The sequence below is a fragment of the Corvus hawaiiensis genome, chromosome 16, assembly GCF_020740725.1.
Source record: "Corvus hawaiiensis isolate bCorHaw1 chromosome 16, bCorHaw1.pri.cur, whole genome shotgun sequence".
Taxonomy (NCBI): Eukaryota; Metazoa; Chordata; class Aves; order Passeriformes; family Corvidae; genus Corvus; species Corvus hawaiiensis.
The window spans coordinates 6,036,651-6,061,879 of NC_063228.1; the positions used below are offsets into that span (position 1 = coordinate 6,036,651).

The 25,229-nt window shown below is 47.3% G+C and overlaps 1 protein-coding gene across 5 annotated transcripts in view; it reads right to left on the reverse strand.

Moving 5' to 3' along the window:
* The window catches only part of RNF216 (ring finger protein 216), a 78,076-nt gene extending 53,236 nt beyond the window's left edge, over window positions 1-24,840 (reverse strand). Inside the window, exons 1-9 of one of the 5 annotated variants that reach the window (XM_048320892.1) lie at window positions 24,735-24,832; window positions 23,947-24,058; window positions 9,699-9,778; window positions 9,426-9,554; window positions 8,187-8,320; window positions 6,335-7,198; window positions 4,710-4,786; window positions 1,109-1,211; window positions 87-251 (exon numbers count right to left, since the gene is read on the reverse strand). In XM_048320892.1, the coding sequence (XP_048176849.1) occupies window positions 87-251; window positions 1,109-1,211; window positions 4,710-4,786; window positions 6,335-7,198; window positions 8,187-8,320; window positions 9,426-9,492 (1,410 nt within the window). In that variant the 5' untranslated portion in view covers window positions 9,493-9,554; window positions 9,699-9,778; window positions 23,947-24,058; window positions 24,735-24,832. The other 4 variants (XM_048320890.1, XM_048320891.1, XM_048320894.1 and 1 more) reach the window with 4 other exon arrangements.
* Between the last annotated feature and the right edge of the window lie 389 nt (window positions 24,841-25,229).

Here is a 25,229-nt window from a genome sequence, read left to right on the forward strand (position 1 = left end):
GGTACAGTAAGGCCAAAGCCACCACAGTGGTCTCTGCAGACACGGGAGATAAGCCCAGGAAAGAAAACAGACTTGAACTGGAGCACCTTTCGTGTGATTGCATAGTGTCCCTTGAGCTCGTGCAGTGCCCACTTGATGTCCTGGCTGCTCAGCATTTTGAAGTCTGCCATGAGGAGATCAGCTGCCTGAATAAAGCACCGCTGGTCAAGGGGGGCAAGTTTGGAAAAGTCAAAGTAGTCCACTTTAGGCACCTAAGGAGAAAACGAAAAAGATTAAAAGGCTGCTATAAATACACACAGGAACACCACAAATGGCTCTCTCAGTGATCAGGACATTCTGCAAGACCACCCAAAACTCAGGTTATGTGTCACCCAGCTCTGAGCACCTTAGTACAGTGTGGCTGCAAAGCCTACTGGCCCAGGCACCTCTGCAGGTGACCTGCACAAGGTAAAATGTAGTTTAAAACCATTGTGTGTGGCTGCCTGAGACAGCAAGGAGAGAAAATATTTAGGTTACACTATGAAGAGTTAACAACTTTATTAGCTTGAGGTAGAAAGATACTTCCAAGAGTAGAAAGAGGTATTCAACATCTCTCAGGCCACAAAGAGCTATTTCAACATCCTCAAAGCAGCTCAGAGAGAATTTTTTGTTAAATGGATGTTTTAAAACACAAATAAAATCAAGCAGCTGTAGGGAGATTTGCAGTTAGGAGGCTGCAAGGCAATGCCTAAAGGCCTCACAAGAGATACCCGAGGGCCAAGGCTACTTCATGTGACAGAACAATTGTGGGATTCTTGTCTCAGTTATCAAAATGAACACTTGAGATGGGGCAGTGACAGGCAAGCAGGGCAGAGGGGCTCGCTGGAGGCAAAGGAGCAAACACTGCGCAGCTCTGGCACAGCCAAACAGGAAAGGCTTGGAAGTCATCTTGCAAGCAACTAATTATTGCTATTTAACACAGCCTTACACGTACCCAGAGGCCTCTTGTGAGAGCAAGGCTCAGTCAAGCACTCTGCAAACACACACTAATCAAAGCAGACATCCCAGGGTCCACTCAGGCTGAACAGACTGCCCAGAGGCAGCAGGAGATGAAGATACTCTCACTTGCCTTTGTCTCATCTTGGCTGGCAAGCAGGCTGCTGCTGGGGTTTAAAACCACTCTGCCTTCCTTCTTTGGGTAATCTGGATTTTCCAGAAGGAAGTTACAAAGTCTGAAAAGATAAATATAGTTACTTCAGGGTTGGAGAGCTCAGGTTCATTTCTCGTTTGTCCAATTTTTAGTATCCTGTAATTATGAGGTCATAGTCAAAGCCTGCCCTGTAAGGACCAAAGGTGGTCCTAGGCTAGAGCAAGTAAATGACTGAGGATTAAGTAAAAAATAATCAGCTGTGTGGCTGCAGAAGGAAAAGCAAATAGGCTTGTCTTTCAACAATTAAATTTACATACATGAAGCTTGTATGGATGAGCTACTAATCATTTATGGAAAAAACAGTAGAAAAATCCCTACAAAACCCACGAAAGGGTGATGTCTTCCTGAACAAACTATTACTACAGATTCAGACTTGAATCAAAGCCTCCATTTTCAGTTTACCTTCACATTAAAGCAGCCAGAGCAAACTGGTTTAGTGGAAGGTGTCCCTGACCATGGCAGAGGGGCTGGAACTAGGTGACCTTTAATGGCCTTTCCAACCCAAACTATTCTGTGATTCCATGATTAAAGCAGAGACAAAAGCATGTTTAAGATGTGTGTCTACATCGAATACAAACTCTGAATACAGGTTTCATTGTAACAAAGCTTGCAATCACACCAGCATTACCCAAACTCCACTAGAAACTGGTCTGGTGAGAACAGCACTTAGAAAAGAATCACTAAAATTGATGAAAAATTGCCTAATAGCCTGTAAATGCAGCATACCTGAGGTCCTACCACAAACAGCCATAACTGTTAGGTAAATGTAGTTTAACGGAGTATTTTAGCTTAGAAAAGACTCAGCAAGGGGTTTCCAAATGCCCCATTGCTGGAGAGCCACAAACACTCCAGAAACCCTTCTGAAAGGGCAACCTGAATCAGGCTCCCACAGCTTTTTCTCAGCCCTCACCAAGCAGCTGTGCTGGCTGGAGCAAGTAACACAAGCTGTTCCTCAGTTTCCCCAGCTGCAGAATAAGATCCTTCTGAAAGCAGCCAGGACAAGCAATTAACATTTGTAAAACTATTGGAATGAGAAGGTGCTAGGCTGCAGCAAAGACATAATTGCAGCTAATTTACATTCCTGATGTCAGAAATCAGTCCCTAATTAAGAAATCTGAACTGGCTTGAAGCATTAACCCACTATCAAGGCACGATTACTTTAGCCCTGCTTTCACATTCAAAGCAGGGGCATTTCTTTTTGTTTAATCAGGTATTGACATATTGAGCCAGAAGCTTTTGACTGAGTGTGAATGCTCCAGCACACAAAAGCTGAATAGATGATACCCTGCTAAGAGGGGTCCCACATCTCATCTTTCACATCAGTTGAAAGTTTTAAGAAGATCATTTCACGGAAAACAACAAAATATCTTGGCACTGAGCATTTAATAGCTTCCAGCTCCCACCTCTGGCCATCCCTTTGGTAAAAGATAACTGTTTTAATCCAACAAAACAAACTTCAAGGAGCTCAGACCGTGGTTCTAAGAAAAGGGTTTCAGCTGGGGCACGGCCAGGGTACATTTGAACTATCCTGCATGTTGCCATTTCAACGCTGAGGATTTTGGGGGATGCTGACCTTCAGTGTGTGACAATTAGTTAAATGGGTCCCGGCGCACAGCACACCCACACTCACAGCACTGTTCATTAATATCTGCACCACAGGACACAGAGTTGGTTAAAAGCCTCATCCCTGCCCAAAACCAGCCACCCTTATTTATTATATTTCAAGCCTGATTTAGCTTGACACACCATGGAGATCAAAGAGACCCTGCCAGCGAGGCTGACCAGTGCTTTGACCCATTTGTTCTCACACAAAAGCTGCAGTGACAACTCAAAAGATAGTTTGGTTAAAGGAATAAAAATATGGAGAAGAAATCTTTATCATCCAGTAAGTGGGTAACGCACCGCTGAGCAGACACTGTAGCTGGCCTACAGGGAAGCCTGGAAGCACCTTTTCATCTCACTGGGTCTGTGGCACACAATGGGAGAGAAGAGATTTCGGGAGCAAAAAGGGAAGGAACACATTAAGACCGACAGAAGCCAATAGTGGGATTTAATTCCATCAGGCTTCTCTAAATCCCCGCAGGACACAAACGCGAGTTTTTTCACACAATCTGGGAGGGTCCTGCAGTCAGATGCACAACTTCAATAGCCCAACTGCTCGCAGGAATGGCTCTGTTTGTCTTCTACATCCCCACCACAACCATCCACCTTGAGGTGCACCCAGTCCATGATGTGGGCACCCCAAAGCTGCTCCACCACTGCAGGGAAAGCACTTTTCAAAGCCCAGAAAGAAGTTCTAGTCTGTTGACTTTCTAATCAAGAAGCCTTTCTTTGGAGACCCGACTTCATAGCACAGGCAAACAGCAGAATAGGAAATCTATGCCCAGTGTATGGGATCATCCTTAGTTCCTCATCATTTAACTTATTTATGCCCCAATGACTAATTCTAAGCCTCACACACTTAAATGCTGCTTAATTAGTGCTCTAGTTAGCTGGAAAGGGCATTGGATTTAGACAAGTGAATACTCTGACAACCAACACCTATTCCTCATTCTTGTATCACACAGTAACCAGTTTGGACAAGCTGGAGATAACAGAGACAGTTGCAGAGAGAGAGAGAGAGGCCACCAAGCATCAGACATCAGTCACAAGTGATTTACTTCAAACCATCTCCTCTCGGTGCTGCTGGTGCCAGCACACGCAATGCTGCGCTGCCCAGCTCTACCCAGAAGGGCAGGGAGATGATGCCACTCAGCAATAAGGTTAATCACTTTTTTTGGAACTTTTGACTCCAACATGACTCCCAGAAATCTCCAGTATGATGAACATTAAGGTAGTCCTGAGCTGTTAATGCAGTTTGTAAAGCAAGTCCTCACATTGATTTTCCACTCCTTTTATTTCATTTTCTTGCTCATGTTTCTGCTCAGTTTGACCAAAATCAGTCCCTCAACACACCTCTAGAACCAATCCTACCAGCCCTTAAATGTCTTTGCTCTATTCTGTCACCCAAAAATGATGTGAGAGAATTCAAACAGCACCACTGCTACTTGAGCAGGTAAAGGTGATAAAAGTCAACATCATAACACTAAATAATGGACTCCAAGGCAGTGTTGGCTTTACCTGGAAGAATCCAAAACCCAGTGAAATGAAGGAGGGAATGATTTCTTCCAACTCAAAACTCACCAGCTCACCTCCATACTATGTTTTATAGCAGTCATCTTAACACCTTAATCCTGACACTCTTTTTAAGAGCCCTAGTAATAGGTAACAAAATCATATGTAATTCTTTAAATAAGCAAATCATCTTAAAAGCAGAGAAGCTACAGCACAATAGAATTAGAAAGGACTTAAGAACAGCTCTATTAGAAGTACAAAAAGAAAGAATCTGTGCTCTTTGGCACTATCAAGGCAGTGCTGAGCCTCAGCCTAGATGTGATCCAGAGCAGTATCCCTGGCAGGTGGGGACATGGGAAAGTGCTGCAGTTTTATGACACACTGTAGTTCTTGGCTCTACACTTACACATTTAAGTCATAGCAGTTCTTGATGATGATTAATTCTTCAATATATTCCTTCTTCACATCTGGGAATCTTGCTTCCTAGAGGAGGAAAAGCTAAAGGTTATGTAGGTATTAGAGGAGCTGTGTAACACACATAGCACCCAGGACAGGGATTTACAGGTAATTAACCAGCACAATCCTGAGACTTGGGGCAAAATGGTCAAGAGATCATTTATAGCCATCCAGCCTTGCTCCACAGGATGACTGCTAGCAGCTCTATCTCAAAGGAACAGTGAGGGTTGTGATGTGAAAAGCCAAGAGCACGTGGCCTAATGAGAGATTCAGGCTCTGTAGGAATGATCTACAACACAAGGAAAGTGAATGTTTACCTTCAGCATGCCCATCAAGGAGTTCCAGTTATGTGCTGAAATACAACATTCCAAAGCAAAAGGAAAAAAACCAACAAGTACACTCACCCAGCGAACCCACACACACCAGAAATGAGACCAGAACAGACAACAAACCTTTACTGGCATTTCTGTGAAGGCTCTCCCAGTGTTTGCTGCTCTCTCTGGGGTTTCTGTACAAGCACTGCAACCAGTTGCAACCATGTGGTATTTTGTTTTGCAGGACTGGACTGGTCAGGGTTGTCAAGCAACCCTGACAATGCAAGAATAGCCTCTTACCCATCTCAAAGGCACTGATCAACAAGGTCTTACTCGGAAAGAACTGAATTATGTTAGATTGCTACTTAAAAAAATATTTTCCTCAACTCCACTTTTCCCAAGTAGAATTAGATATGGGATGTGGAAGGAAGACTTGGAGGGGATGGGGTGGTGGTGGAAGATACAGGCACATAAGAATATACTTGTTTGCAAGAAAAAAATGTTCAATAAGACAGCAAGAGAGCCTTCCTCCCTGGCAATCAAGGGGAGGGGTGTGCAAACATTAGACACATGAATCATCCCATTTTTATTTAGCTTTGTTTATCATATATACACCATGCTGCCCAAGCTGCTGAATATACCAAAGGATAAGGAGTGTCCTCCCTGGGGGCTGTTGTTATAGCCAATGTCCCTCATGCTAAGCTTCACATATGGAGCACGTGGAGTTAACATACACAAGTCTTCATGCTGCGTATCTAGTTATTCCTTGGTGCTGCTGCTTGGAAATCCACACCACAAGGGCAACCACTACCCCTTGCCACCATGGTGGCCTTAACATGGGCACGGACCAAACTCCTTTAGGAGCTGAAAAGCAGCCCTGGCTCTCAGCCATGTCTCAAACTTCCCTACTCCTACTCCACCCTGTAGCATTCTGCCACTATTTGGTGTCTCAGCTTTGCTCATTTAGCTTTGTATCCAATCCTAAACCAGCTCTACAGCGTTGGGTTAGGAATCAACCAGACAAAACCAGATTAGCAGATCCAAGAGGGCCTTTCAGGGAACAGACCCAGATTATTTCACCTCAAACCAACATTTTCCAAGACAGTTCATCACATGCTCCTCACCTGGTGCACGGCTGTCTCAGCCAAACAAAGAGGATTTGCAGCTGTGTGTTCTGAGCATGTGAAACTCTACACACCTTGAAAAACCTGTCTGAAAACACCATGCACACAGGAGGCAGAGGAGCCCTGGGAATACTTACTGTCTCTCTGATGAGCAGCGCAGTGAGGTCCTGCTCCTGCCCAGCAGCTCCCTGTTCTGGCACATCCCCTGAGCCAAGTTCGTGTGAGCCCTGTGCAGGGAAGGCGGGCCCCGGCTGCTCGTTGTCTCTCCCTGCCTGCTGACCCGATTCCTCAGGGGGATGTGCCGGCTGCGGGGAGGCACGGCCTGGAATCCCGTCCTGCTGCGGCTCTGGCCGGGGGAAGGCTGGCCCAGGAGCCTTCTCTCCATATGCCCTCAAAGATCCCAGGTCTGCCTCTGGCTGCCCTTGCTGGGGAGCACAACCCTTTGCTACAGCCTGTGGCTCATCTTCCAGTGGTGGGAAGTGCCGGGGTTCCAGCTGGCTGTTGTCCCGGATCTCCTCCTGCTCCATGGTAGTTTTAGCAGCTATTTCTTCAAGTTTCTGCTCTGGCTCCAAGTTCTCTCCTTGCCATTCCCGAGCTTCCATCTTTTCCTCCTGTTGAGGTGGAAGGTCTGCATTCTCCAGACTAATGGTTTCTGCATTATTAGCAGGCTGTGGACTCATCTTGATCAGTGGCAGCAAACTTGGGCCAGGCTCCTGGTTACTTGTAAGTTCAGAGCTGGGGCCATTCATCTCAGATGGTCCAGGCTGCTGGAGGGCAACGTCCACACTCTCATCCCTGCTTGGTCCAGCACTGCTCTCCTCCATGAGGTTATTCCCATCTCCCTCACAGCGCAGAGCTAAATCCTGCTTATCCTGCAGGTCTGTGCTCATCAAAGGCTCCACAGCACTTTTAGATCCTCCTTCTCCCACAGTGTTTGCCCCCTGCCATGGAGCAGCAGGTCTGATGACATTGGGACGCAGAGGCTGCTGTTGCTTTGGGGTCTGAAAAGGACACACACAGGAGAAAGTAGGAATTCTTGTCTGCATGTTAGAATCTTTGCTCCAGATACTTCTGCATCTAAGAAAACTTCTGATGGGAAACTGATAAACAGCCTGTTCAGCAAGCACAGATAAATAATAAAGCACAGAACTGCAACCCACATATCTGTGTCCTCAGCCTGTCCCCAGGTGATACAAGAACCTTTGGCAGAACTGGGGATGCACAGGACTTTCAAAATGGAATAATTTCCTAAGCTCACTTCAACTAAGCTAACCCACTTCCCTCCCAGTAAAACAGTCTGGGAAGGAACAACTAACTGATGACATATTTGTGTTCTCACCAATTTATTTAAACAGGCAGGAACCAAAGCTCAAAACATTAATCTCTGGCCTTGTTCTTGCCTCTGGCAGACAGACTGCTGTATGCCAAAAGAGCCTGAGTGTTCTCTGCTGCTGTTTTCAACTAAGAAGCAGAAAGGTCAGCTTTGCAACCCATTTTCTCAGTGCTTCTGGTTAATTTAACAGTAAAGTGCAATATATTCTTAATACAAGACAAATATGAAATGCTACAAAAACATAAGTGCCTGCAACAGCCCAACATGAATACAAATAACAGAGGAATATAAAGCATACAAAGTACGCATATAAATCAAACAACGCATGGTTTGAAAACACCTTCAATGGAAGATCAAGTCCTCTTGCAAAGCACTCCACCTTGCTGGATTCAGACAGACAACTTTATGGGAGCTCCAACCTTCATCAAGTAGAACTTAAACTACGCCGCGTAGTTTAACAGCCTGGTTCTCCCCTCCCATGCCCAAAATATGACTAAATTAAGCCAGAAAAATGCCATCATTTCACCATTATTTCAGACATCCTAAGTAGATTGCTGTAACCAGGCAGGACTCAAAGGAATGCATCAGGTATTTGCACAAGACTTGGCTATACAGGCCATGAATAAAGCACTGCTGCTACAAGAATGAAAACCTACCTCCGCTAAGATGACTACATCATCATCATCTTCCTCAGTCTGCTGCTTTTCTGGCATTTCCAGCAACAAAGGCAATTCTTCATCTGAGGAATCCGATATCATGATAAGACTTTCATCCCTGTGGTTTATCCAGTCTGCAGAACAGTGAGTAAAGTTAAAGTTAGCTGCTGGCTCAAGGTAAACAACTGGAATTACAGGGCACATATAGCACTGAAACATCTGAGAAAGCAATTTTCCCATTTGCACTGCAGGAAGAAGCATTCAGAGGTCACCAATTCTTCTGCAAGGCATTGTTACAGCCACTCCTGTGTCCCTAAGCCTCCAGCAAAACACCTGCACAGCTTCAGCTCATCACAACAGCACTGCAGGGACAGCCACTGACACTCACAAAGAATCTTCTACCCTGAACTCCAGCACAGTCAAGCTGCTGCAAAAGTTATTACAAACAAGGCATGTAGGGAATACTTCTCCAGAGAAATCCTGGACTTTCAGTATCTCAGGGACATTACATTTTCTTTGTCAATGTGCAGGGCATTCTAGCAGAGAGATAAGAGTCTCTGTGCAACTCATCCTCTTCTGAAAGAGTGGGACTTTGCAGGACTACCTTATGCAGGGCCGAGATAAGGCCTGTGGCTATTAGATGACAACCTTGTGCCTCAAGGTTTGTCAAGAATAAAATATAGATGCTAGTCAACACAGCTGCTGGAACACAGGAGAGATATTCGAGGCAGGAACAGAGGGTTTCTGTACTGCACAGAGAACATACAACTATGCTTTCCCTAAAATTAGACATGTTTCAGCTTATTTTTTAGCATGAGTGTTCATTTATCACCTTTCAGGCATAGAGAGAAAGCATCACTTTGAATGCCACTGTTGAGTGAGTGAATGGGTGTCAATGCATGCAGCCCTATGAGGGCACGAATTTAGGGGCAGCCTCTCCACTATGGGGTCCTCAGAAGGATGGATCCTCCTTGGATCTGCTGAAACACCTCTACACAGTGTTCCCAAGAAGTCAGCAATCTCCCTTGAGGCAGTACAACATGAGAAAGACAAGAGCCAAATATTTTGCATGCCTGCATAACATGAAAGAGTTTCTGTAGGTGGCTAAGTTAGTGTAACAGAGCAGTGTGTGACATGACAGAACAGACCTCCAGCAGCTCCCTGGAAGTTCTGTGAATCCTGCTGCTCAGGAGGAGTTTCACAAGAGTGTTTTGGAAACAGGCACAAATCAGTACTCACCCTTCCCTCTGTGATTGCTGAAGCTGTTCAAGTTAATCACTTCTTCATTCCCACCTCTCTCTGCCATTTTAAACAGCTGCACCCCAGAGTGTCAATGCCTCAGCATGGCAGTCAGGCTCACATGAGGAACTGGAAGATAAAATAAAACCACGAGGGAGTCAGGCAAACTCAGATTCACCCTAAAGGGGTTTTCCCAAGATTTAGCTGCTAGGGGTTCTCCTGGCTCTCCCAGCAGTCTCTCCACAGTATTTTTCTGTACGCCTGTCTCAGTACCTGAAAGGAGATATGTTGTTATCTTGTGTTCCAAAAGTTACGGCAGTCGACTGAAGAGTGCAATCAGGCCTGAGAAATCTCTGGAGGAGACATGAGAATTCTTACAGCTATGCAACCACAGAAAAGGAAGAGAGATGCAATTCTATCCAAGCAGGACTCAAACCCTCCCAATATGTGGATCTTCTCTTGTTTCCAACCAAAATCCAATGCACCAATGCACACAGTGGTGTCTCTGCCACCATCAGGTGGTGAGAAGGGCAAAATCCCCTTGCCTGCGCTGTCCCAGGGCATCCACACATCAACCTGCATCTCACACACCCCAGATGATGTCACTACAACCACCCCTGTTGCACTTAATGCCGGGGAAGTCACACACAGCCCTGAGGGGAACAGCCAACAGGGATACCACCACCCCAGCCTGAATTCCCTGCATGCTGCCAAGCTGAGGCACAACTTCAGAGCCACCAGAGATGCTCCAAGCTCACTTGCACAACCCCCATGTTATTGGCATGTCAGAAGGAAGCTGCACCCCGGGCAGGGCAGTGTCAGTGTGTGCTTTGTGCCTGCTCTGTGAACCAGCACAGGAACGAGTCACATTCCAGAGAACACTTCCTTACCACCATCTGCTATTTTAAAGAAGAGATTTCCTTGATTTACAGCGAGGGTTTGGTACAAATTCCAGGAAACACCATCTGCTCTCACAGCAAAAGGAGAGCATGACAGGAATCAGGTGCCTTCACAGGACTGGGCTTTTTGGAACTAAACTTTGCTACCCCCACCTGTTCTCAGAGAGGCACAATTAATCGGCCAGAGGCTCCCAAACAGGATTAGGGGGCCAGAGGAATCACTGCAAACTAAACAGGAGGTTTCCATTTTATGCTCTGTCAGCTTATAGCTCTCAATTCCCACTATAACAGAGAGGCTGAACACATACAGGAACTCCAAGCAGAATTTGATCACTGGAAGGAGAAAGGAGGTTTTCTCATTGGAAAGTACTCTTACCACTCTCCTTATCACGGCACAGAGGAATCTGTACTATTAAATATTTACTGATGCAGTAGTTGGAAGAAAATGGTGGGTCTGCTATAAAATCCTGTTTGCTAGTACACGAGCAGTATAAATTCCCCCTCAGTAATTCTACTTAAACTCCTCTGCAGGGAACAGGATTTGCAGCTAGGACAGTAAAATGAAGAAATCAGTTCAGATGTACAAGATACAATAATAATATTTTAAATGTATCATTTAGCACTTTAAAAAGCCTAGCAGCATGGGCTCAGTGCCTGAAGGAACCTTCTTCAGAAGGAACCTCCAGCACAAAGATTTCAAGGTTTGGCTACAAACAGCCACACTCACCTGGTCCCTGCACTGCTGATGGTCCAAATTTGACTGGGAAATTGGGTGAGGGAACAGCAAGAGGCCTCTTCTAACTAGCATTACCACAAATATGCAACTATGCCTGTATTTGAGCCCTGATACCTCAGTAGCACATCCTATTTCCAGTAAGCAGCTCCGAGATTCTCACGGGCATACTGGTACTTTGAAAACACCTGAAAAGTAAGATTTTGGGGGTGTTTCCACTATGTTCTTCATTTTCTGCCTTATAAGGAGAAACAAATCTTTCTTTATTTGCCAGAATGGCATGAAAGTGCTGTTCCAGCATCCCAGGCAGGTGCTGGAGCTGCAGCTCAGGAGCTGGGTCACTGTAAGTGCAAGCTTGTGGTGCAAACCCTGGCCTTTTTAAAAGGTCACATCCACATTATTACAGTTGTATTTTCCCTGGTACTCATGAATAGCAATCACCTAGTCCTGCATAGCACTTTTCCATCCTTAGCTGTCTGACTCCTTTAGCAAATAAAATCAATTCACACTTCTTGCCATTTAAAAGGTGGAGAAACAGAAGCAGGGATAGGCCCACTGTGGGCAAGGTCACTGAACAAACACGGCAAAGGATCGCTCTGAGACTGGCGGGGGAGGAACAAGGACATTTGTGAAAGCCACAAATCAGCCCTTGCAGCATCAAGTGGTGCAGACAGGGGCTGGACAGGTGTCTGCTCAGATCTGCTCCAAGCAAAGCTGAGTGGTTGGATATTTCTCCCCTCCAGGGACCCGTGGTGCATTAGCAGGGCTGGCTATATGAGGGTGGGGTGACACTGCAAATGCTCAGCACAGCCACCAAAAAAAAAAAAAAAAAAAAAAAAAAAAAAAAAAAAAAAAAAAAATCTTCTCCCAAATAGCTCAAATGGTGCTTTGTCCAATGCTGGTTAAATCCCAGCTGTTCACATCCAAGAATGATGGATAAGCCACAAGAATAAGGTGGTATTTTCTAGGGGCCACTCTGGTTTCTGTATGCATGCTTCAACATTCAGCAGTGAGAAGGAGGTACAGGGAATAACCTGAAATTAAATTTGGGATAGAAAAACTGTCTGCACTTCCATACAAGAAAGTGTGCACACATCACCAAAAGACTCAGTGTTTTAAAAGCAAGAATATAATAAATAGTATTAACTGTAATACACAGTCAAGGCAACAACAAAAAAACCCAAGCCTGGAAAGAACTGGCAATTCCTCCTACTTCAAACAGACTGAATAAAAACCCCAAGCAGCTTAATAAAGCCCTGCTTTGAGGGTAAAAGCCAAGCTTCCACCAAGAGCTAGCAATTCATTTTGTCAATACTCAATACAGAGCTGAAGTTTAAACAAATATCCATAAGCATGGGCCAGTTCCATCTAGTGGCATGAATAAGAAGTTTATTCATGTTTATAGCACCAGGCTGCCAAGAATGTGAAGTAACAAGATCAAAGCCACCCTGGGGTCTTGCCCTACATAAACAACAATAAAAAAGCAAGGAAGACAGATGGAAAGAAGTTATTCCACACTACCTTAGTGATTTCAGCGCCTATCTACAGGCAAAGAATAAAGCTACCTACAAGCAAGCTCTAACATGCCCATCAGCTCTTCCACAATACAGCCAAGGATAGGAAACTAGAGCTGTTTGAATAGCAAAGCAGTCAGATGAACGTTTTGCAAGCTTTTTAGTTTTTCTTCTTTTCTTAAAAGGCTCCCACCTGCATTGCAACACATCAAGCTGGATTTGGGACTTGAATCCCTATAACAGTAGCCAGGTGACACAAAATTCTCATCATGACTTCTAAGACACCCGCTGACTGTGCAGTGAAGACCCACCATGCTGTAGGATGTGGTCCCACCCAATTTCACCTCTATATTACTCCATATACTCATAACTCAGTCACAGAATATCCTGAGCTGGAAGGGACTCACAAGGATCAGAGTCCAACTCCTGGCCCTGCACAGGACATCCCAACAATCCCACCCTGTGCCTGAGAGCATTATCCAAATGCTCCTGGAGCTCTGGCAGCTTTGGGGCCGTGATCATTCCCAGGGGAGCCTGGGCAGTGCCCAACCACCCTCTGATACTGCACACCCACGTTGTTTCATTGTGCAGACAACAAAATCCTCCCCATCATGGTTTTTCCTACAGCAAATTGAGAGGAGAAGCAGCCACTAACAGATCTGCTACCAGGAAAACCAGAGTCCGTCAGGGACTTGGGTTTAACAGTTCTCTGAACTGACAAGACCTCAGACTGACAGCTGAGGTCACAGGGACTTCCCGGACAAGCTCCTCAAACATGCAAAAATATCATCCACAATACCATTGCTTCCAACCACTACTATGAGGTAAGGGATCAGCTGCTACAAGGTGAAGCAGGTCTCAGGAGCACACAGAATGCTTACACAAGGATTTCCAAAACCCATTCAAAATCCTTTCAAACACCACATGACATATTTTTAGCTTAACCTAAAAATAGCCACCATCGGTGCTGTGCATATATTTAATTTCCTGATACATGAAGGCGTTTCTGGACTGCAGTAACTGGCGCAGAACTCAAATCTGCTCCCTCCACCCCATATTTGTGCTGTGATGAGCATCTTCAGATGGTGCTGGAATTTAAACTGACAGTCAAGGGAAGACCCCCCCCCTTCTCAGCACAGTGTAATGTATTTTCCCCCCTCACTTACAGCATTTGAAATCTTGAACTCCCACATACTCAAGATGGGACTAGACTCAAAGTGCTCTTGTCTGGCTCCAGCTCAAGGCAACAGGACTAGACAGAAAGCAGGGGAGGTAGGAACTGAGATCCCAAATGAACAGGGGGGAGAGATAAAAAAAAAGAGCAACTTGAAAGAAACGTCAGCAACATCAAATCACTGTGTTTTAGCCTCTCCCCCACACAGAACACCACTGTTGCTCACCTACACTGACAGAAGAGCATCAACTCCCACTTTGTGCCTGCGGGCAGCAAACGTGTCTGCTGGTAGCCTGCGAGCAAGGTGAATTTCTGGCTCATTTCAAGCTCCTAAAACAAGCTACTTAAATAATGCAGGGCTTGTGACAACCAGCAAAATGAAAAGCTAAAAATTCAGTCCTTAAAAAAAATTTTAAAAGCATAGCAGAAAGGAAATAAACCAGACTGACTTACTGTCAAGCATTTCACTGAAACATTTCAAAGGGTTCATGATTTGCTGGGGGCTGCTCCTTGTAACAGGCACTGAGCAAAAGCAGGAAGAGTTTAGCAGTGGTTGATCGTGTTAAGCAGCATCATCCCAACTGAAAATTAGAAATCCCCTGATCATAAGCCCAACAAGAACTGCTGGACACAAACAAATCCTATTTGCTATGCACAAGGCAGCTACTGCCACTGCCTCACACCCTGCAAAGGGACGGAGCCAGAGGTCAACATGTGCGGCTGCAGCAGGGCTCCTGCCAGCAGGTTTGCACAGTTCCAAGCCTGGGAAAAGTGGAGAAAAACATTGATTCCAGCCCAAAAGCTTTACCCTGGCCTCTGAAGGCAGGAGTGTGTGGGCTGTGGCTCTCAGAAAAGACCACCTGGTTTCCAGCAGCACAACCTGCTACAGGTTTGTGGTGGCCGGTGAACATACATTACAAGGGACAGAGAGTTTTCAGTAAGACAATTCCCTTGTACCACAAGAACCACTTCATGCTAGGGTGACCAAAAACGCTTCTCCCAGGAGGCAGTGTTCTGTTATGTTAATCTATCCCAGTTTGGATTCCCGGGTTGGCTGTCAGCCTCTATCCCCTCGTCACTCCCCCAGAGCTCCTCCATTGGTCCCCGTTCCCTGGTCCTGCCTTTTCCCTGCCCCCGGATAGAACTGTGAGCTTTGGGGTCATGTTGGTATTTGCCTCTGCAACCTTCGACAGTGCAGCAGCAATAAATGCTCCTGGCAGAACACACACAAATGCCCTTCTCGACTCTTTGCTACCGACTGTAACACTGAACCCACCCGTGCGTCTGTGGGGGCACACAGGACCCCACAGAGCCGGGCAGGGACAGCATTACAGGTTTGGCCAAAAGCTCCTCTCAGGAGCACAGACCTGGAGTAGACTTATGACAAGAGCATCCACACAGCTCTGCCACCAATTTTTGGACCCGTAGCATGTGCTGAAGAGAAACAACAAACCAGAAGATCATTTAATAACAGAAACGGCTGATGAGTTATAAAGTATTCTTGAAGTGTTTCCCACATTAGCAGCTGGCTTGGTTTACCAAATTATTTTAAACATGTACACTCTCTGAGAAGGGGAAGACAGGATTCCTGAGATCTGAGAAAAATCAAGGAACAGAAGCTGAAGCGAACAATAAAGAGCCAGGTAACATTTCTGGGGCAGAAAGCCACAGAACTGGTTTCACCACACCAAAACATAAGACAATATAACACAAGAACTGTTTTGTGGCAAGTAAATCCAACCTGAATGTTCACCTCCCCTGACAGATAAGACACCCAACACACACAGTTCCAAAAGTATCCCACCAGAGAAGCCACTATTTCCAAAACCATACCAGCCTGCAACCGGCTCCAGCAGCTCCAGGGCAGGACATGAATAAGGATGGAAAAGAGGAATGAATCTGGCAGCATTCACAGCTTCCAGTTACCTCCCAAAAGTTCCCTGTTCCTCACCCTCTCTTACCCAAGGAGAAGAGCACCGAAGGGAATGATGTCCTTTCCTCCCAGGCTCAGCACTGGTAACTGCAGAGTCAGGAGTGTGACCAAGAGCACATCAGGAGATGCTCCAAAAAGAGAGGCTGCAGATTAACACAGGACAGGCTATATCTCTCTGTCACTGCTCCAGGCTAATGAAAATTGCTTACTCAGGAGCAATTAAGAGAGCAGATATTTAGGGATTACTTGGCTTCAAATCCCCAGCTAGATTTTTCCCCATTTTCTAAGTCCACTCAGGACTTTACAGGAAATATCTTGGCTGTCTGTACATTACAAGACTTCTGATCAACCTTATTTGCAGTTCATTCCATCAAGGCCACAGTATCATAATTATTAATCATAACTGTTTGAAGTACCCAATCACAATTTTTATCTGAAACAGGAAGCACAAGAGGAAAAATGTGCCCCATTTTACCTAATTCACCTAACAGCTGGCCACATACATTGGCACCAGTTTTCTACCCCAAACCCACAAAGCATTTGCATTTCCCTAGCAAAATATCTGCTCTGTGAGCTACTCTCTAAAATGTAAGACTGTGAGCTCTAAAATGTCAGCTGTTTTGAAGCTGCATTCATTTTCCAAAACTGGGCAACTCAAAGAAAGTTTTTCATTCCTTTGAGCTATTCCCTGGTGACTGGCATCAAGGTCAACTGCTGGACACTTCAGTGCCTTCCCACAACCCCCATCAGTCCCTTTGCCAAATAACAAGGCTCCGTATCATCCCACCTCTCTGACCAGCACGAGACTCCTCGTTTTGATGCATGCGAAAATCCACTCTCTGCACAAGAGGTGAGAGGTAGAAAGCTTTGGATCTGTGATTTCCTCCCCCCCCATCCAACTGAGTCCTGAAAAAAAAAAAATCTCAATCTACAACTTCTAGTTGGAAAGGAGAGTTAATGCCGTTACCTTGAGCAGCTCATTTTAAGAGTGAAGTGAAAATGAAGGCTTTGAGGGAAGAAGAGCCAACCCTGAACTTAGTTCCTGTAAAGGGCAGTACTCTGCCTGCCTCAGACTTCTGGCATGTGCAAGATCATCCAGTGTAATCCCTTAAATCCAAAACCTCCCTCCCACATCACAAACACAGGTGCCAGCTTGGCATTTCACGTTGATGCAACAATTCAGACACCAGCAGCTCAACACTTGGCTAGAGACCTACACATAAACCCAGCCTTGCTCTGCTCACAGCCTATCTCCCCAACCATCATTTAAAAGAAGTGATTTGTTCTGATTTTGTGCTATAAGGGTGGGGATGAATGGAAGAGCATGTGAAACCACGTGATTTGCAGCTCTGTTGCTTCCAGAGTGAGTTTGACTTCCAGTTTCTTTTCCCTGAACTCACATGTCCTTTCCCTTCCAGGTAAGGCCAGGGGCTGCTCTGAACACCACCAAGATTCAGACACCAGTGGGTTTAAAGAGTGAGGCTCCACAAACCCCCAGGTGCTGCACATACCTGCCACAGCTCCACACAGCATTAATTGCAGCTGCCTTCTCTTTTCCATAAAGCCAGCAGCCACGTGGAAAAGAGCAGGAGAAATGCCCTGTGTGCCCCAGGATATATAGCAGAGTGCTCCTCTGGTACTTGTACTTCATAGATCCCTCCAAGAGAAACGACAGAGCATTTCCTCTCCAAATCCTTAATAGTTTTCCTACCTTTTTTCTTTTCTTTTTTAAGGGATCCTGAATGCCACTTTAAAAAGCTTAGCAGAACAAAGAAATCCAAGTGCAACCTTTTAAGTAGTTATCTAACAAGTTTGATGCACGTTTTCAGGAGCATTCAGGTTCCCATCTTAGCACTGTTTTCACTGGAGAGGAAACAGAAATAAGGGATTTAAGGTTGCTGGGACAGGCTGTGGCACTGACATTCACACTGATGAGCAACCTGCAGCCTGCTCAGCTCACAGCCCTGTTTGCAGGGGCACTGACAGCAGGGAGAACCAGGCTGCACACAACCAGCAACCTGCTGTGAAAAGGAGCAGTGAGGGATAATTAAACCAAAACCAGAAAGGCTGCAAATCAGAAAGTCAGTTAGTTAGTAGCAGCCAGAGGACTTGAAAATCAGAAGGAACTGATAGGCTCTGATGGCATCCTGGATGTTGAGCAGCTGCCCATCAGACTGACTCTGGAAAACACCTAAGCTGCACTTGGGAAGCTGGGTTCCAGAAAAAATTACAAGCATAATGCACCACCAGGAAAAAATGTGGAAGGAAAGGGGGTATTTTTGTCTTTTATTTTAAATGTGACTTGAACTTATCACAAGAAACATTGCTTTCAAGCACAGCACACCTCACCTCATTCACAAAGCTGCTGACAACACAAAAGCTGAGACTTGACCTTGAGGGGGCCCACAAGGTGCAGCAGCCCACCTTGGCAAAAAAGAAGGTCTCTGTCAACCTGCACAGCACTTTCAGAACTATTGACTTAAAAGCCTGCCACCAACCCTTCCAGGAGTCAAACATCCCAGAGTGAGTGATTTCCAAAAAGAATGACTTCACAGGTCCCATATTCTGGTTACAACAGCCATGCCCTTTTTTAGGGCCACATTAAGCATATGCACTTGCCACAATTCCAAAGGTCAGTGGCCAGGAGCTGTGGCTTCATGTTCAGAAGGGTTTCACTGCAATACCTGGTAAGGATGGTCATGTTCCCATACCACAGCTTGCTTCCTCTTCTCACACTGAGCTCCTCCAGCATTTCTTACAGCTTTGAAAGGAAATGCCCTGGAAAATGTTTTTATAAGATTCAGATCAGATACCCCCCAGACAGCCACTTCCATGGTGGAATTGGGAGAACAGAATTAAGGTGGTAAAATAAACTCCAAGAAGGAGGAAGATCTTAAATTGCAGCCTAAGCTGACACTATGCAGCCACAGCTGATACCTGACTAATACTCAAACTACACGTGCTTCTAGTCCAAGATCAGGCACTGCCTTTGAGAGATGCTTTTACACAATCAATTAAGAGTTTAATATATACAAGAGTCAGTTTAGAGCCAGACTGGGCCAACAGGCCAAGCTCACAGTGATAAGCCTTAAATGGCTTTACCTACTGAGAGTAAAATACCGACAGAAACCTTGTAAGGCAGGCGCAACACCTGAGCAGCAAGTCCATGCTCTGCACCAATTTCTGCTGGAAAGAGTGAAAAATAAGCTGCCTCTTGCACCCAACAATTGCTGCAGGAGAAGCACTGTCATGGAAGAACTGCAATGACATCCTTACTGCTCCAGCACTGCAGATGACCAGTTACCAAAAGGTTTTCCAGCCAGCCTGCAACACCCTTTGTAAAACTGGGTTTAGTTTTGTTTACAGCCACGTGTAGCCTTGTGGCCAATTCCAGCCCAGCAAACTCTCAGCAGTGAAAATCCAGGGCAGCTTTCCAGGCTCATGACAGTTGTCCAGCCTGACTTCATCCATGTCACGTGGCAGTGGCCACTGTGGAGTTTGAGTATGTTAAAACAGCAGAAAAGCAAAGAGGCTGCATTTGAGGTAAGTACCACTGTATCAGAACAGAAAACAGTGAAATTCAGTTGTGGCTGGATTTAGAGATGCTCCACATCCAGCATGAGTCCCTTCTGAGACTACTGAAGTTCACAAATGAATGAATTATGAACTAAAAAGCAAGGAAAGAAGAGCTGCACATTAATTCTCCAGGTCCACAGTCCTGCAATTAATGAGACTGTTAGGTACCCACTAATCTCACCCCACAGCAAACAAACATTTCGCAGACACAGGACTACAAAAACCACCACAGCCAGGAGGTTACACAGGCTGCACCCAGAGCAGTTGCTACGGACAGACTGCTTCAGGCAGTGAATCCTGTGCCCACCCTTAGTCAACACACTTGTGTCCAACACTGGGTGAGTCCTCACAGTGGAACAGAAATCCTCTTCCTGGGTGTTGCAATATCAGACAGATTATTTAACCACCTGGGCTGGAGGGTCGGTAAGAACAGCCACAAGCTGCTAAATAAACACATTGAGCTGAGGAGCACTCTCCAGACACTGTGTCCAAGGCAGAGGTGCGTTCCAGCTGTTGTGAGCTGGTCTGTGCTAGTCCTGGCAGATCCAAGGGCACCTCCCAGCTGACACACAATGAAGCCTGCTCCACTACAAAAGGATTCTGCTTTAACAATCTACAGAGAGGGCATGAACTATTTACATTAGCCAAGTTACTGCTCCCAGGTCTTGCTCATCTGTAGCTGGAAATCCCAGCAGCACAGGAGGTATGAAAACACCCTACCCTGCTGGTTTCCTGAAAGGAAAAAAAAAGAGCTGCTTTTCCTGCCTCCCCATTATGCTGCTGCTGTCATCTCCTCAAATTGCATTTCAGCACATGACAGCAGAGCGGGGAGAGGAGGAAAGTCCTCAGCAGCACCATGGCTGTGCTGCAGGCAGCTGTCTGCACTGCTCTCCCTTCCCTCTGCCATCCCCCTGAAATGTTTTTGCCCAACAGAGCTTGTATTTGCCAGGGATACATGGGCCAGTCCTCCTTCCAAGACTGGCCTTCAAGGAAAAATGATCTGCAAGAAGCATCAGGGAGAGGTTTTCTTTCCCCCTCCATCACACGAAAATGCATCCGGTCTTTGGGATGGGATTTGGAAGCAGAAGTGTAAATCTGTTCCTCACTCTGTTTTTGCAAGGGCTGCAAAAAGCCAACCCCTGCCTGCCTTCCTCCAAGGAACAGCAGGAGCAGTGCCCACAGCTTGGTAAGAGCATGTCAGTCTGGATAAAGCAGTACAGGAGCCTTGTGCAAGGAGTGCTTTGGACAAAACATATTACTTGAGGCCATTTTTCATCCTCATATTCCCCCAAAAAGAGATTCCAGCTAGCGCAGATCCTGACTACCTTGTACTGCAGAGCAGGACCATGTGATGCCTCTACAGATCCCATCCAAATGTTTCCCTGAATAATGCAAACAGTAGCTTGTCCTCCTTGCAGGGGAGAGCAGGCTGAGGGTGAGCAACACCACGCTTGGCCTCCAAGGCCAGCTGAAAACATTTCAGGTCACCCTGACACCCACACACACTCTCAGTTTTATTTCAGCTCATTAACTTTGCTTCTCATTACAAGGGGCAACCACAGCCTCCAAGACTCACCCTGGGAGCAGCTGGGCACCACCAGCATCAGCACAGGAGTGGGGCTCCCTAAAGCCAGCGAGAAAGCCACACATTTAATTTAAACTCCTGCTGACCTGGGTCAGAAATACTGTGAGGTGACATCGTGGCTTGGGGTAGCAGCTGCCCCACATTGAAATCTTTCCCTAAAGCCCAATGCTTTTCCCATTTAATCAGGCACTGACAGCTCCCCTCATGAACACAGGGAGGGAACCACAGTGGAGCTGGTAATTAGGAGAGAGGTGTCATTCAGAAGGAATATAATTTCCCATCCTCAGGAATTAAGCTTTCTCAAGGATCATTATGAATTTAAAACCACTGCAAGCCCTTAAGCACTGACCCAGAGGAAAAACATCACTCCTGAGACAGTCCAAAATAAACCTGAAATGCTATAAAAGTGACACGAAGGCTGCTGAGAATGAGATTATCCCAGCTCAGTGAGACATTCCTTATTATCTCTCATCTCAGTGCTTCGGCAAGGATAACTCATTCAAGCCACCAGGATGCTGCTAAGTGGCTTTTTCCCCCCCCCTCTCTTTTTCCTGTTTTCTCTGCCTACCCCTCCCTGATTTCCCACTTGCAGTAACCTGCTTAAAAACAAAACCACTCTGGACTGATCTTGACCAGCCCCTTATTCAGCTCCATTTCAAACACAGGAACTCCCAGCCTGTACACAAATAACCTTATCTCCTGAGCTGCTACTGGGAGACAGCTGCTGTCCCCAGGCAGCTGTGTGCTTCACACCTTCTGCTGTATTTAAAAAGGCACCTATCCCACTGGGATAGAGCCTACTGAGAGTAATCCCAGTTACATGAAGCAGCTTGAAACTCCACCATCACTTCAGTAAACACACAGGCTTTGGAGACTATTAATGCCTCGTTTTTAAGTAGTTACAATGATGCCCAAATGCAGTAATTTAAAGGGAATCTTAAAATATATCCAGATCAAATCCATCTGCAAAAAAACCCAAAAAAAACAACGCCAAACTTCCAGTGAGAGGAATTAGTGGTGCAGCTCTGACTGTCCCAGAAAGAATGCAGCCAGTGGCAAGCCCCAGCACCGCCAGTGCTCAGACACAGTAAACCACTTGCAATGGCTTCAGAAAGATATAAATAAAAATAAGACACCCATTCCAAATTAATGAATGGGAGCTTCTTCCAGCAGGCACAAAACAACACCCGAAGGGCTCCACATTACTCGCACTTGGGTTTGTGCTACTCTGGGTTGCTAATCAGCGCCTGGCCCCTGGGATATGCTTCCTGTCTCTCTCCAGCTGCGCCACAGGAATTGTGTGTTTGCCCCACCTATTTTTGCCACAGGACTTTTTAGTGATTTGTGTCCAATTTCAAAGCACAAGACTCGCCGGCGGCAGGAACGCCCACTGCATTCTCAGGCAGACAAAGCACTGGGCTACCCAGGAATTTCGACTTCCGAGGCAGCTCCTGAAACTCCAGCCCAGGAACAGGCCACCAGCCCCCTGCTGGAACCCAGACTGTACCTTCTCACCAGTAACACCTGCCCCAAGTGCTATTCTAGGAACTGCTATTCCTGCCCTGACTGCCTGCAGCCAGGCCAACCAGAAGGAAAACATCCTAGGAAGCAAGAAAAAGAGATGGAAGAAAGCCTGTTACCACAATGCAGCACCTCCAAGCAGGCTGAATGTCTACAGATCTTCAGGAAATCTGTCTGAGTCCCTTCCCAAGTCTTGGTGTTCCAGGCACAAACTCCTGTCAAGATGATTGTTTATTAACATCCAGTCACACCATGAAGACACCCAGCACATGAAATCTATTAACGTGTTTACAGTTGCAGAAGGCCTGATGTAAGGCAGCAGAATTTTTGCACAGCATTCATCCTAGAAATTAAAAGCACATATTAAAGCTGTAAGTCCCACAGTCCTGGAATTAAAAACTGCCCGTGCAATCCTACTAGTCCTAAAGAAAATAGATTCTATTACATGGTTTGAGCTGCACATTCCTACAGCCCTGTACCTGTTCAGGGATGTACCAGAACCTGCTCAAGATTTGGGTCTGCAGAATGATAGATCTCAGATTTCCTACTTCACCTTCCAAATATGCTGCTGGAGGAAAAACCCTCATGCCATCCTCTCTGAAAGCAGCAAAGGCCAGTCTAAATGCCTGACGGAGGACACCTGCCTTTCCCTCCACTGCTACCACTGGAAAACAGCTCCAAAGTGCATCAGGTGGGTGAGCAGAGATTGTTAAGAAAGAGGAACCAACCTCCACAGAGACAGAATAAAGAAACAGAAATCTGCCCACAGGTCTTAGGACCAGGACTGGCTGTGCCTCTCAGCCACCAAGGCACTCAGTGATTGCCTCCAGAACTGCTGCCTGAAGCAAAGCAAGAGCCTGCTGTTCCACAGGGCAGGCAGGAAGCTGGGAAAGAAACACAAGAAGGAATGCTCTGAAAAGCACATGGACATCAAGCTTTAGTCCCTCAGCATTATACCTGGATGATGGAAATAAAAGTGCACAGCAGCAACACCAGCTTTCCTCTTTCAAAGCATCAGAGGTCTCAGGACAATGACCAAACTGTAAGAAACTGAACAACCTCAACAACTAAACTTATTTGTAGGAAAACCACTGTTCTAAGTATCTGGCAGTAAGACTCTACAGTAAGGTATTGGAAGACACTCAAAGACAACACTCCAGGTCATAAAGCACAGGTGAGATGAAAGGAAAAACCTCCCAGGCTGGACTCGCAGGTGCAAGCAGCCGTTATCTACCCAGGGTTCCAGCCAGCACAGCTGCAAAGACAGGGGACCCAGGAGGTGATGGCAACTCTTTACGCCAATCTACATTTTGCCCAGCCCAAAGCACTGCCCCGGGCGAGTTCACACTCATCTCTTCACACACACGCTGGAGTTCCCCACAGCTCTTCAGCCTCAGAAGACTTCGGTGGGATCCCGGCGTGCCTTCAACCATCTGGGGAACAAGGTCAGCTCCAGAAGCAGAAAAACCCATTACATAAACCCAGTGTACATTAACACTTCCAGGCTGTGCTCTGTCTGCCACGCGGAGCCGGCACTCGGATCAATAGCGAAGGGAAAGAGGAGGAGGAAGGGGAGTATCTCTTACACTGATCCCTCAGTTCCGAGGACAGCTGTGTTTGGGGTTTCTTTCCTGCAGCGGCTCCCACAGCAGATGCCTGAAATGTCGAGATGTCCCAACAGCACCGAGTGCTCCCACACTGAACAGGGGTCAGAAGAGAACAATCTTTTACCCTCCTCTCCCCACCAGCTCCGGCGCAGGGTTATCCCGCCTACAAACAGCATTAAGGAGCCCCCGGAGAGCAGCGCCTGTCCCCGGGTGCGGGGGGACACAGGGGTGGTACACGGAGGAGAAGGGACCCCCTGACCCCGGGGAGGGGGAGAAGGGACCGGCCCTAAGGGGATGGATGGGGGAGGGAAAGAACCCAGTCCTGAGGGAAGCTGGAGGGGGAGGGGGTGTCCCAGATCCTGAGGGAAAGCGAGGAGGAAGGACTCGGCCCTAAATCAAAGTGGAGGGGTACAGGGGGGACGGACACGGGAACGACGACACGGGGGACCCGTCCCTGAAGGGAAGCGCTGGGGGGCGGGGGGGGAACGACCCGTCCCTGCCGGGAAGAGAGAGAAGGACCAGCCATAAAGGGACGCGGGGGGAGAGGAACGGACGGAACGGACACCCGGCCCTGAGGGGACGCGGGGAGAGGAGAAGAACGACCCGTCCCTGAGGACAGGCCCCAGCCGGGAGAAGAGCCCGACCCCGCAGCGAGGGGTCCAGCGAGGCCCAGGGACTCCCCGGGGCGGCCCCTCTGTCCGTCTGGCGGCGGGGCTGCCCTGGCACCCACGGGCCCCGCGGGACGGAGGGGTCCCCCCGGCACTCACCGGCCCCGCGGGACGGAGGGCTCCCCCCGGCCCCGCTTCATTTAACCGCCGCTCCCGCCGCTTCCGCCCGGCCCGCGCCACGTGACCGCGCCGCCCCGCACCATAGAGAGCCAGCAAGGGAGAGACAGAGCGGCGCGGGGGGGACGGGCGGCCCCGGCCCGGAGAACCTACCATAGAGAGAGGGGGCGGTCGGCCAGCGCCGCGCCACGCCCCCTGTCGGGCGGGCGGTGTTCCCGTGGGGAGGGGGCGGGTCCTGAGGGGGGGCGGGGGCAGGGGCTGCACGTGCGTGCGGTGCGGGGGCTGGGGGGGGGGGGGGCAGAACTTTTTGGGGTGCTCAGGAATGGGGGGGGCCGGGACCCCTGCACGGGACCCCTCCCGTCCCCCACAGCTCTGGGTACCCGTGGAGGTCAAGTGAGTGACAGGGAGCCCCCCAGGACACCGCGTTTCCTTCTCGGAAGCAGCTGGGGACGTCCTGCAGTCATGGCAGAAAATTGA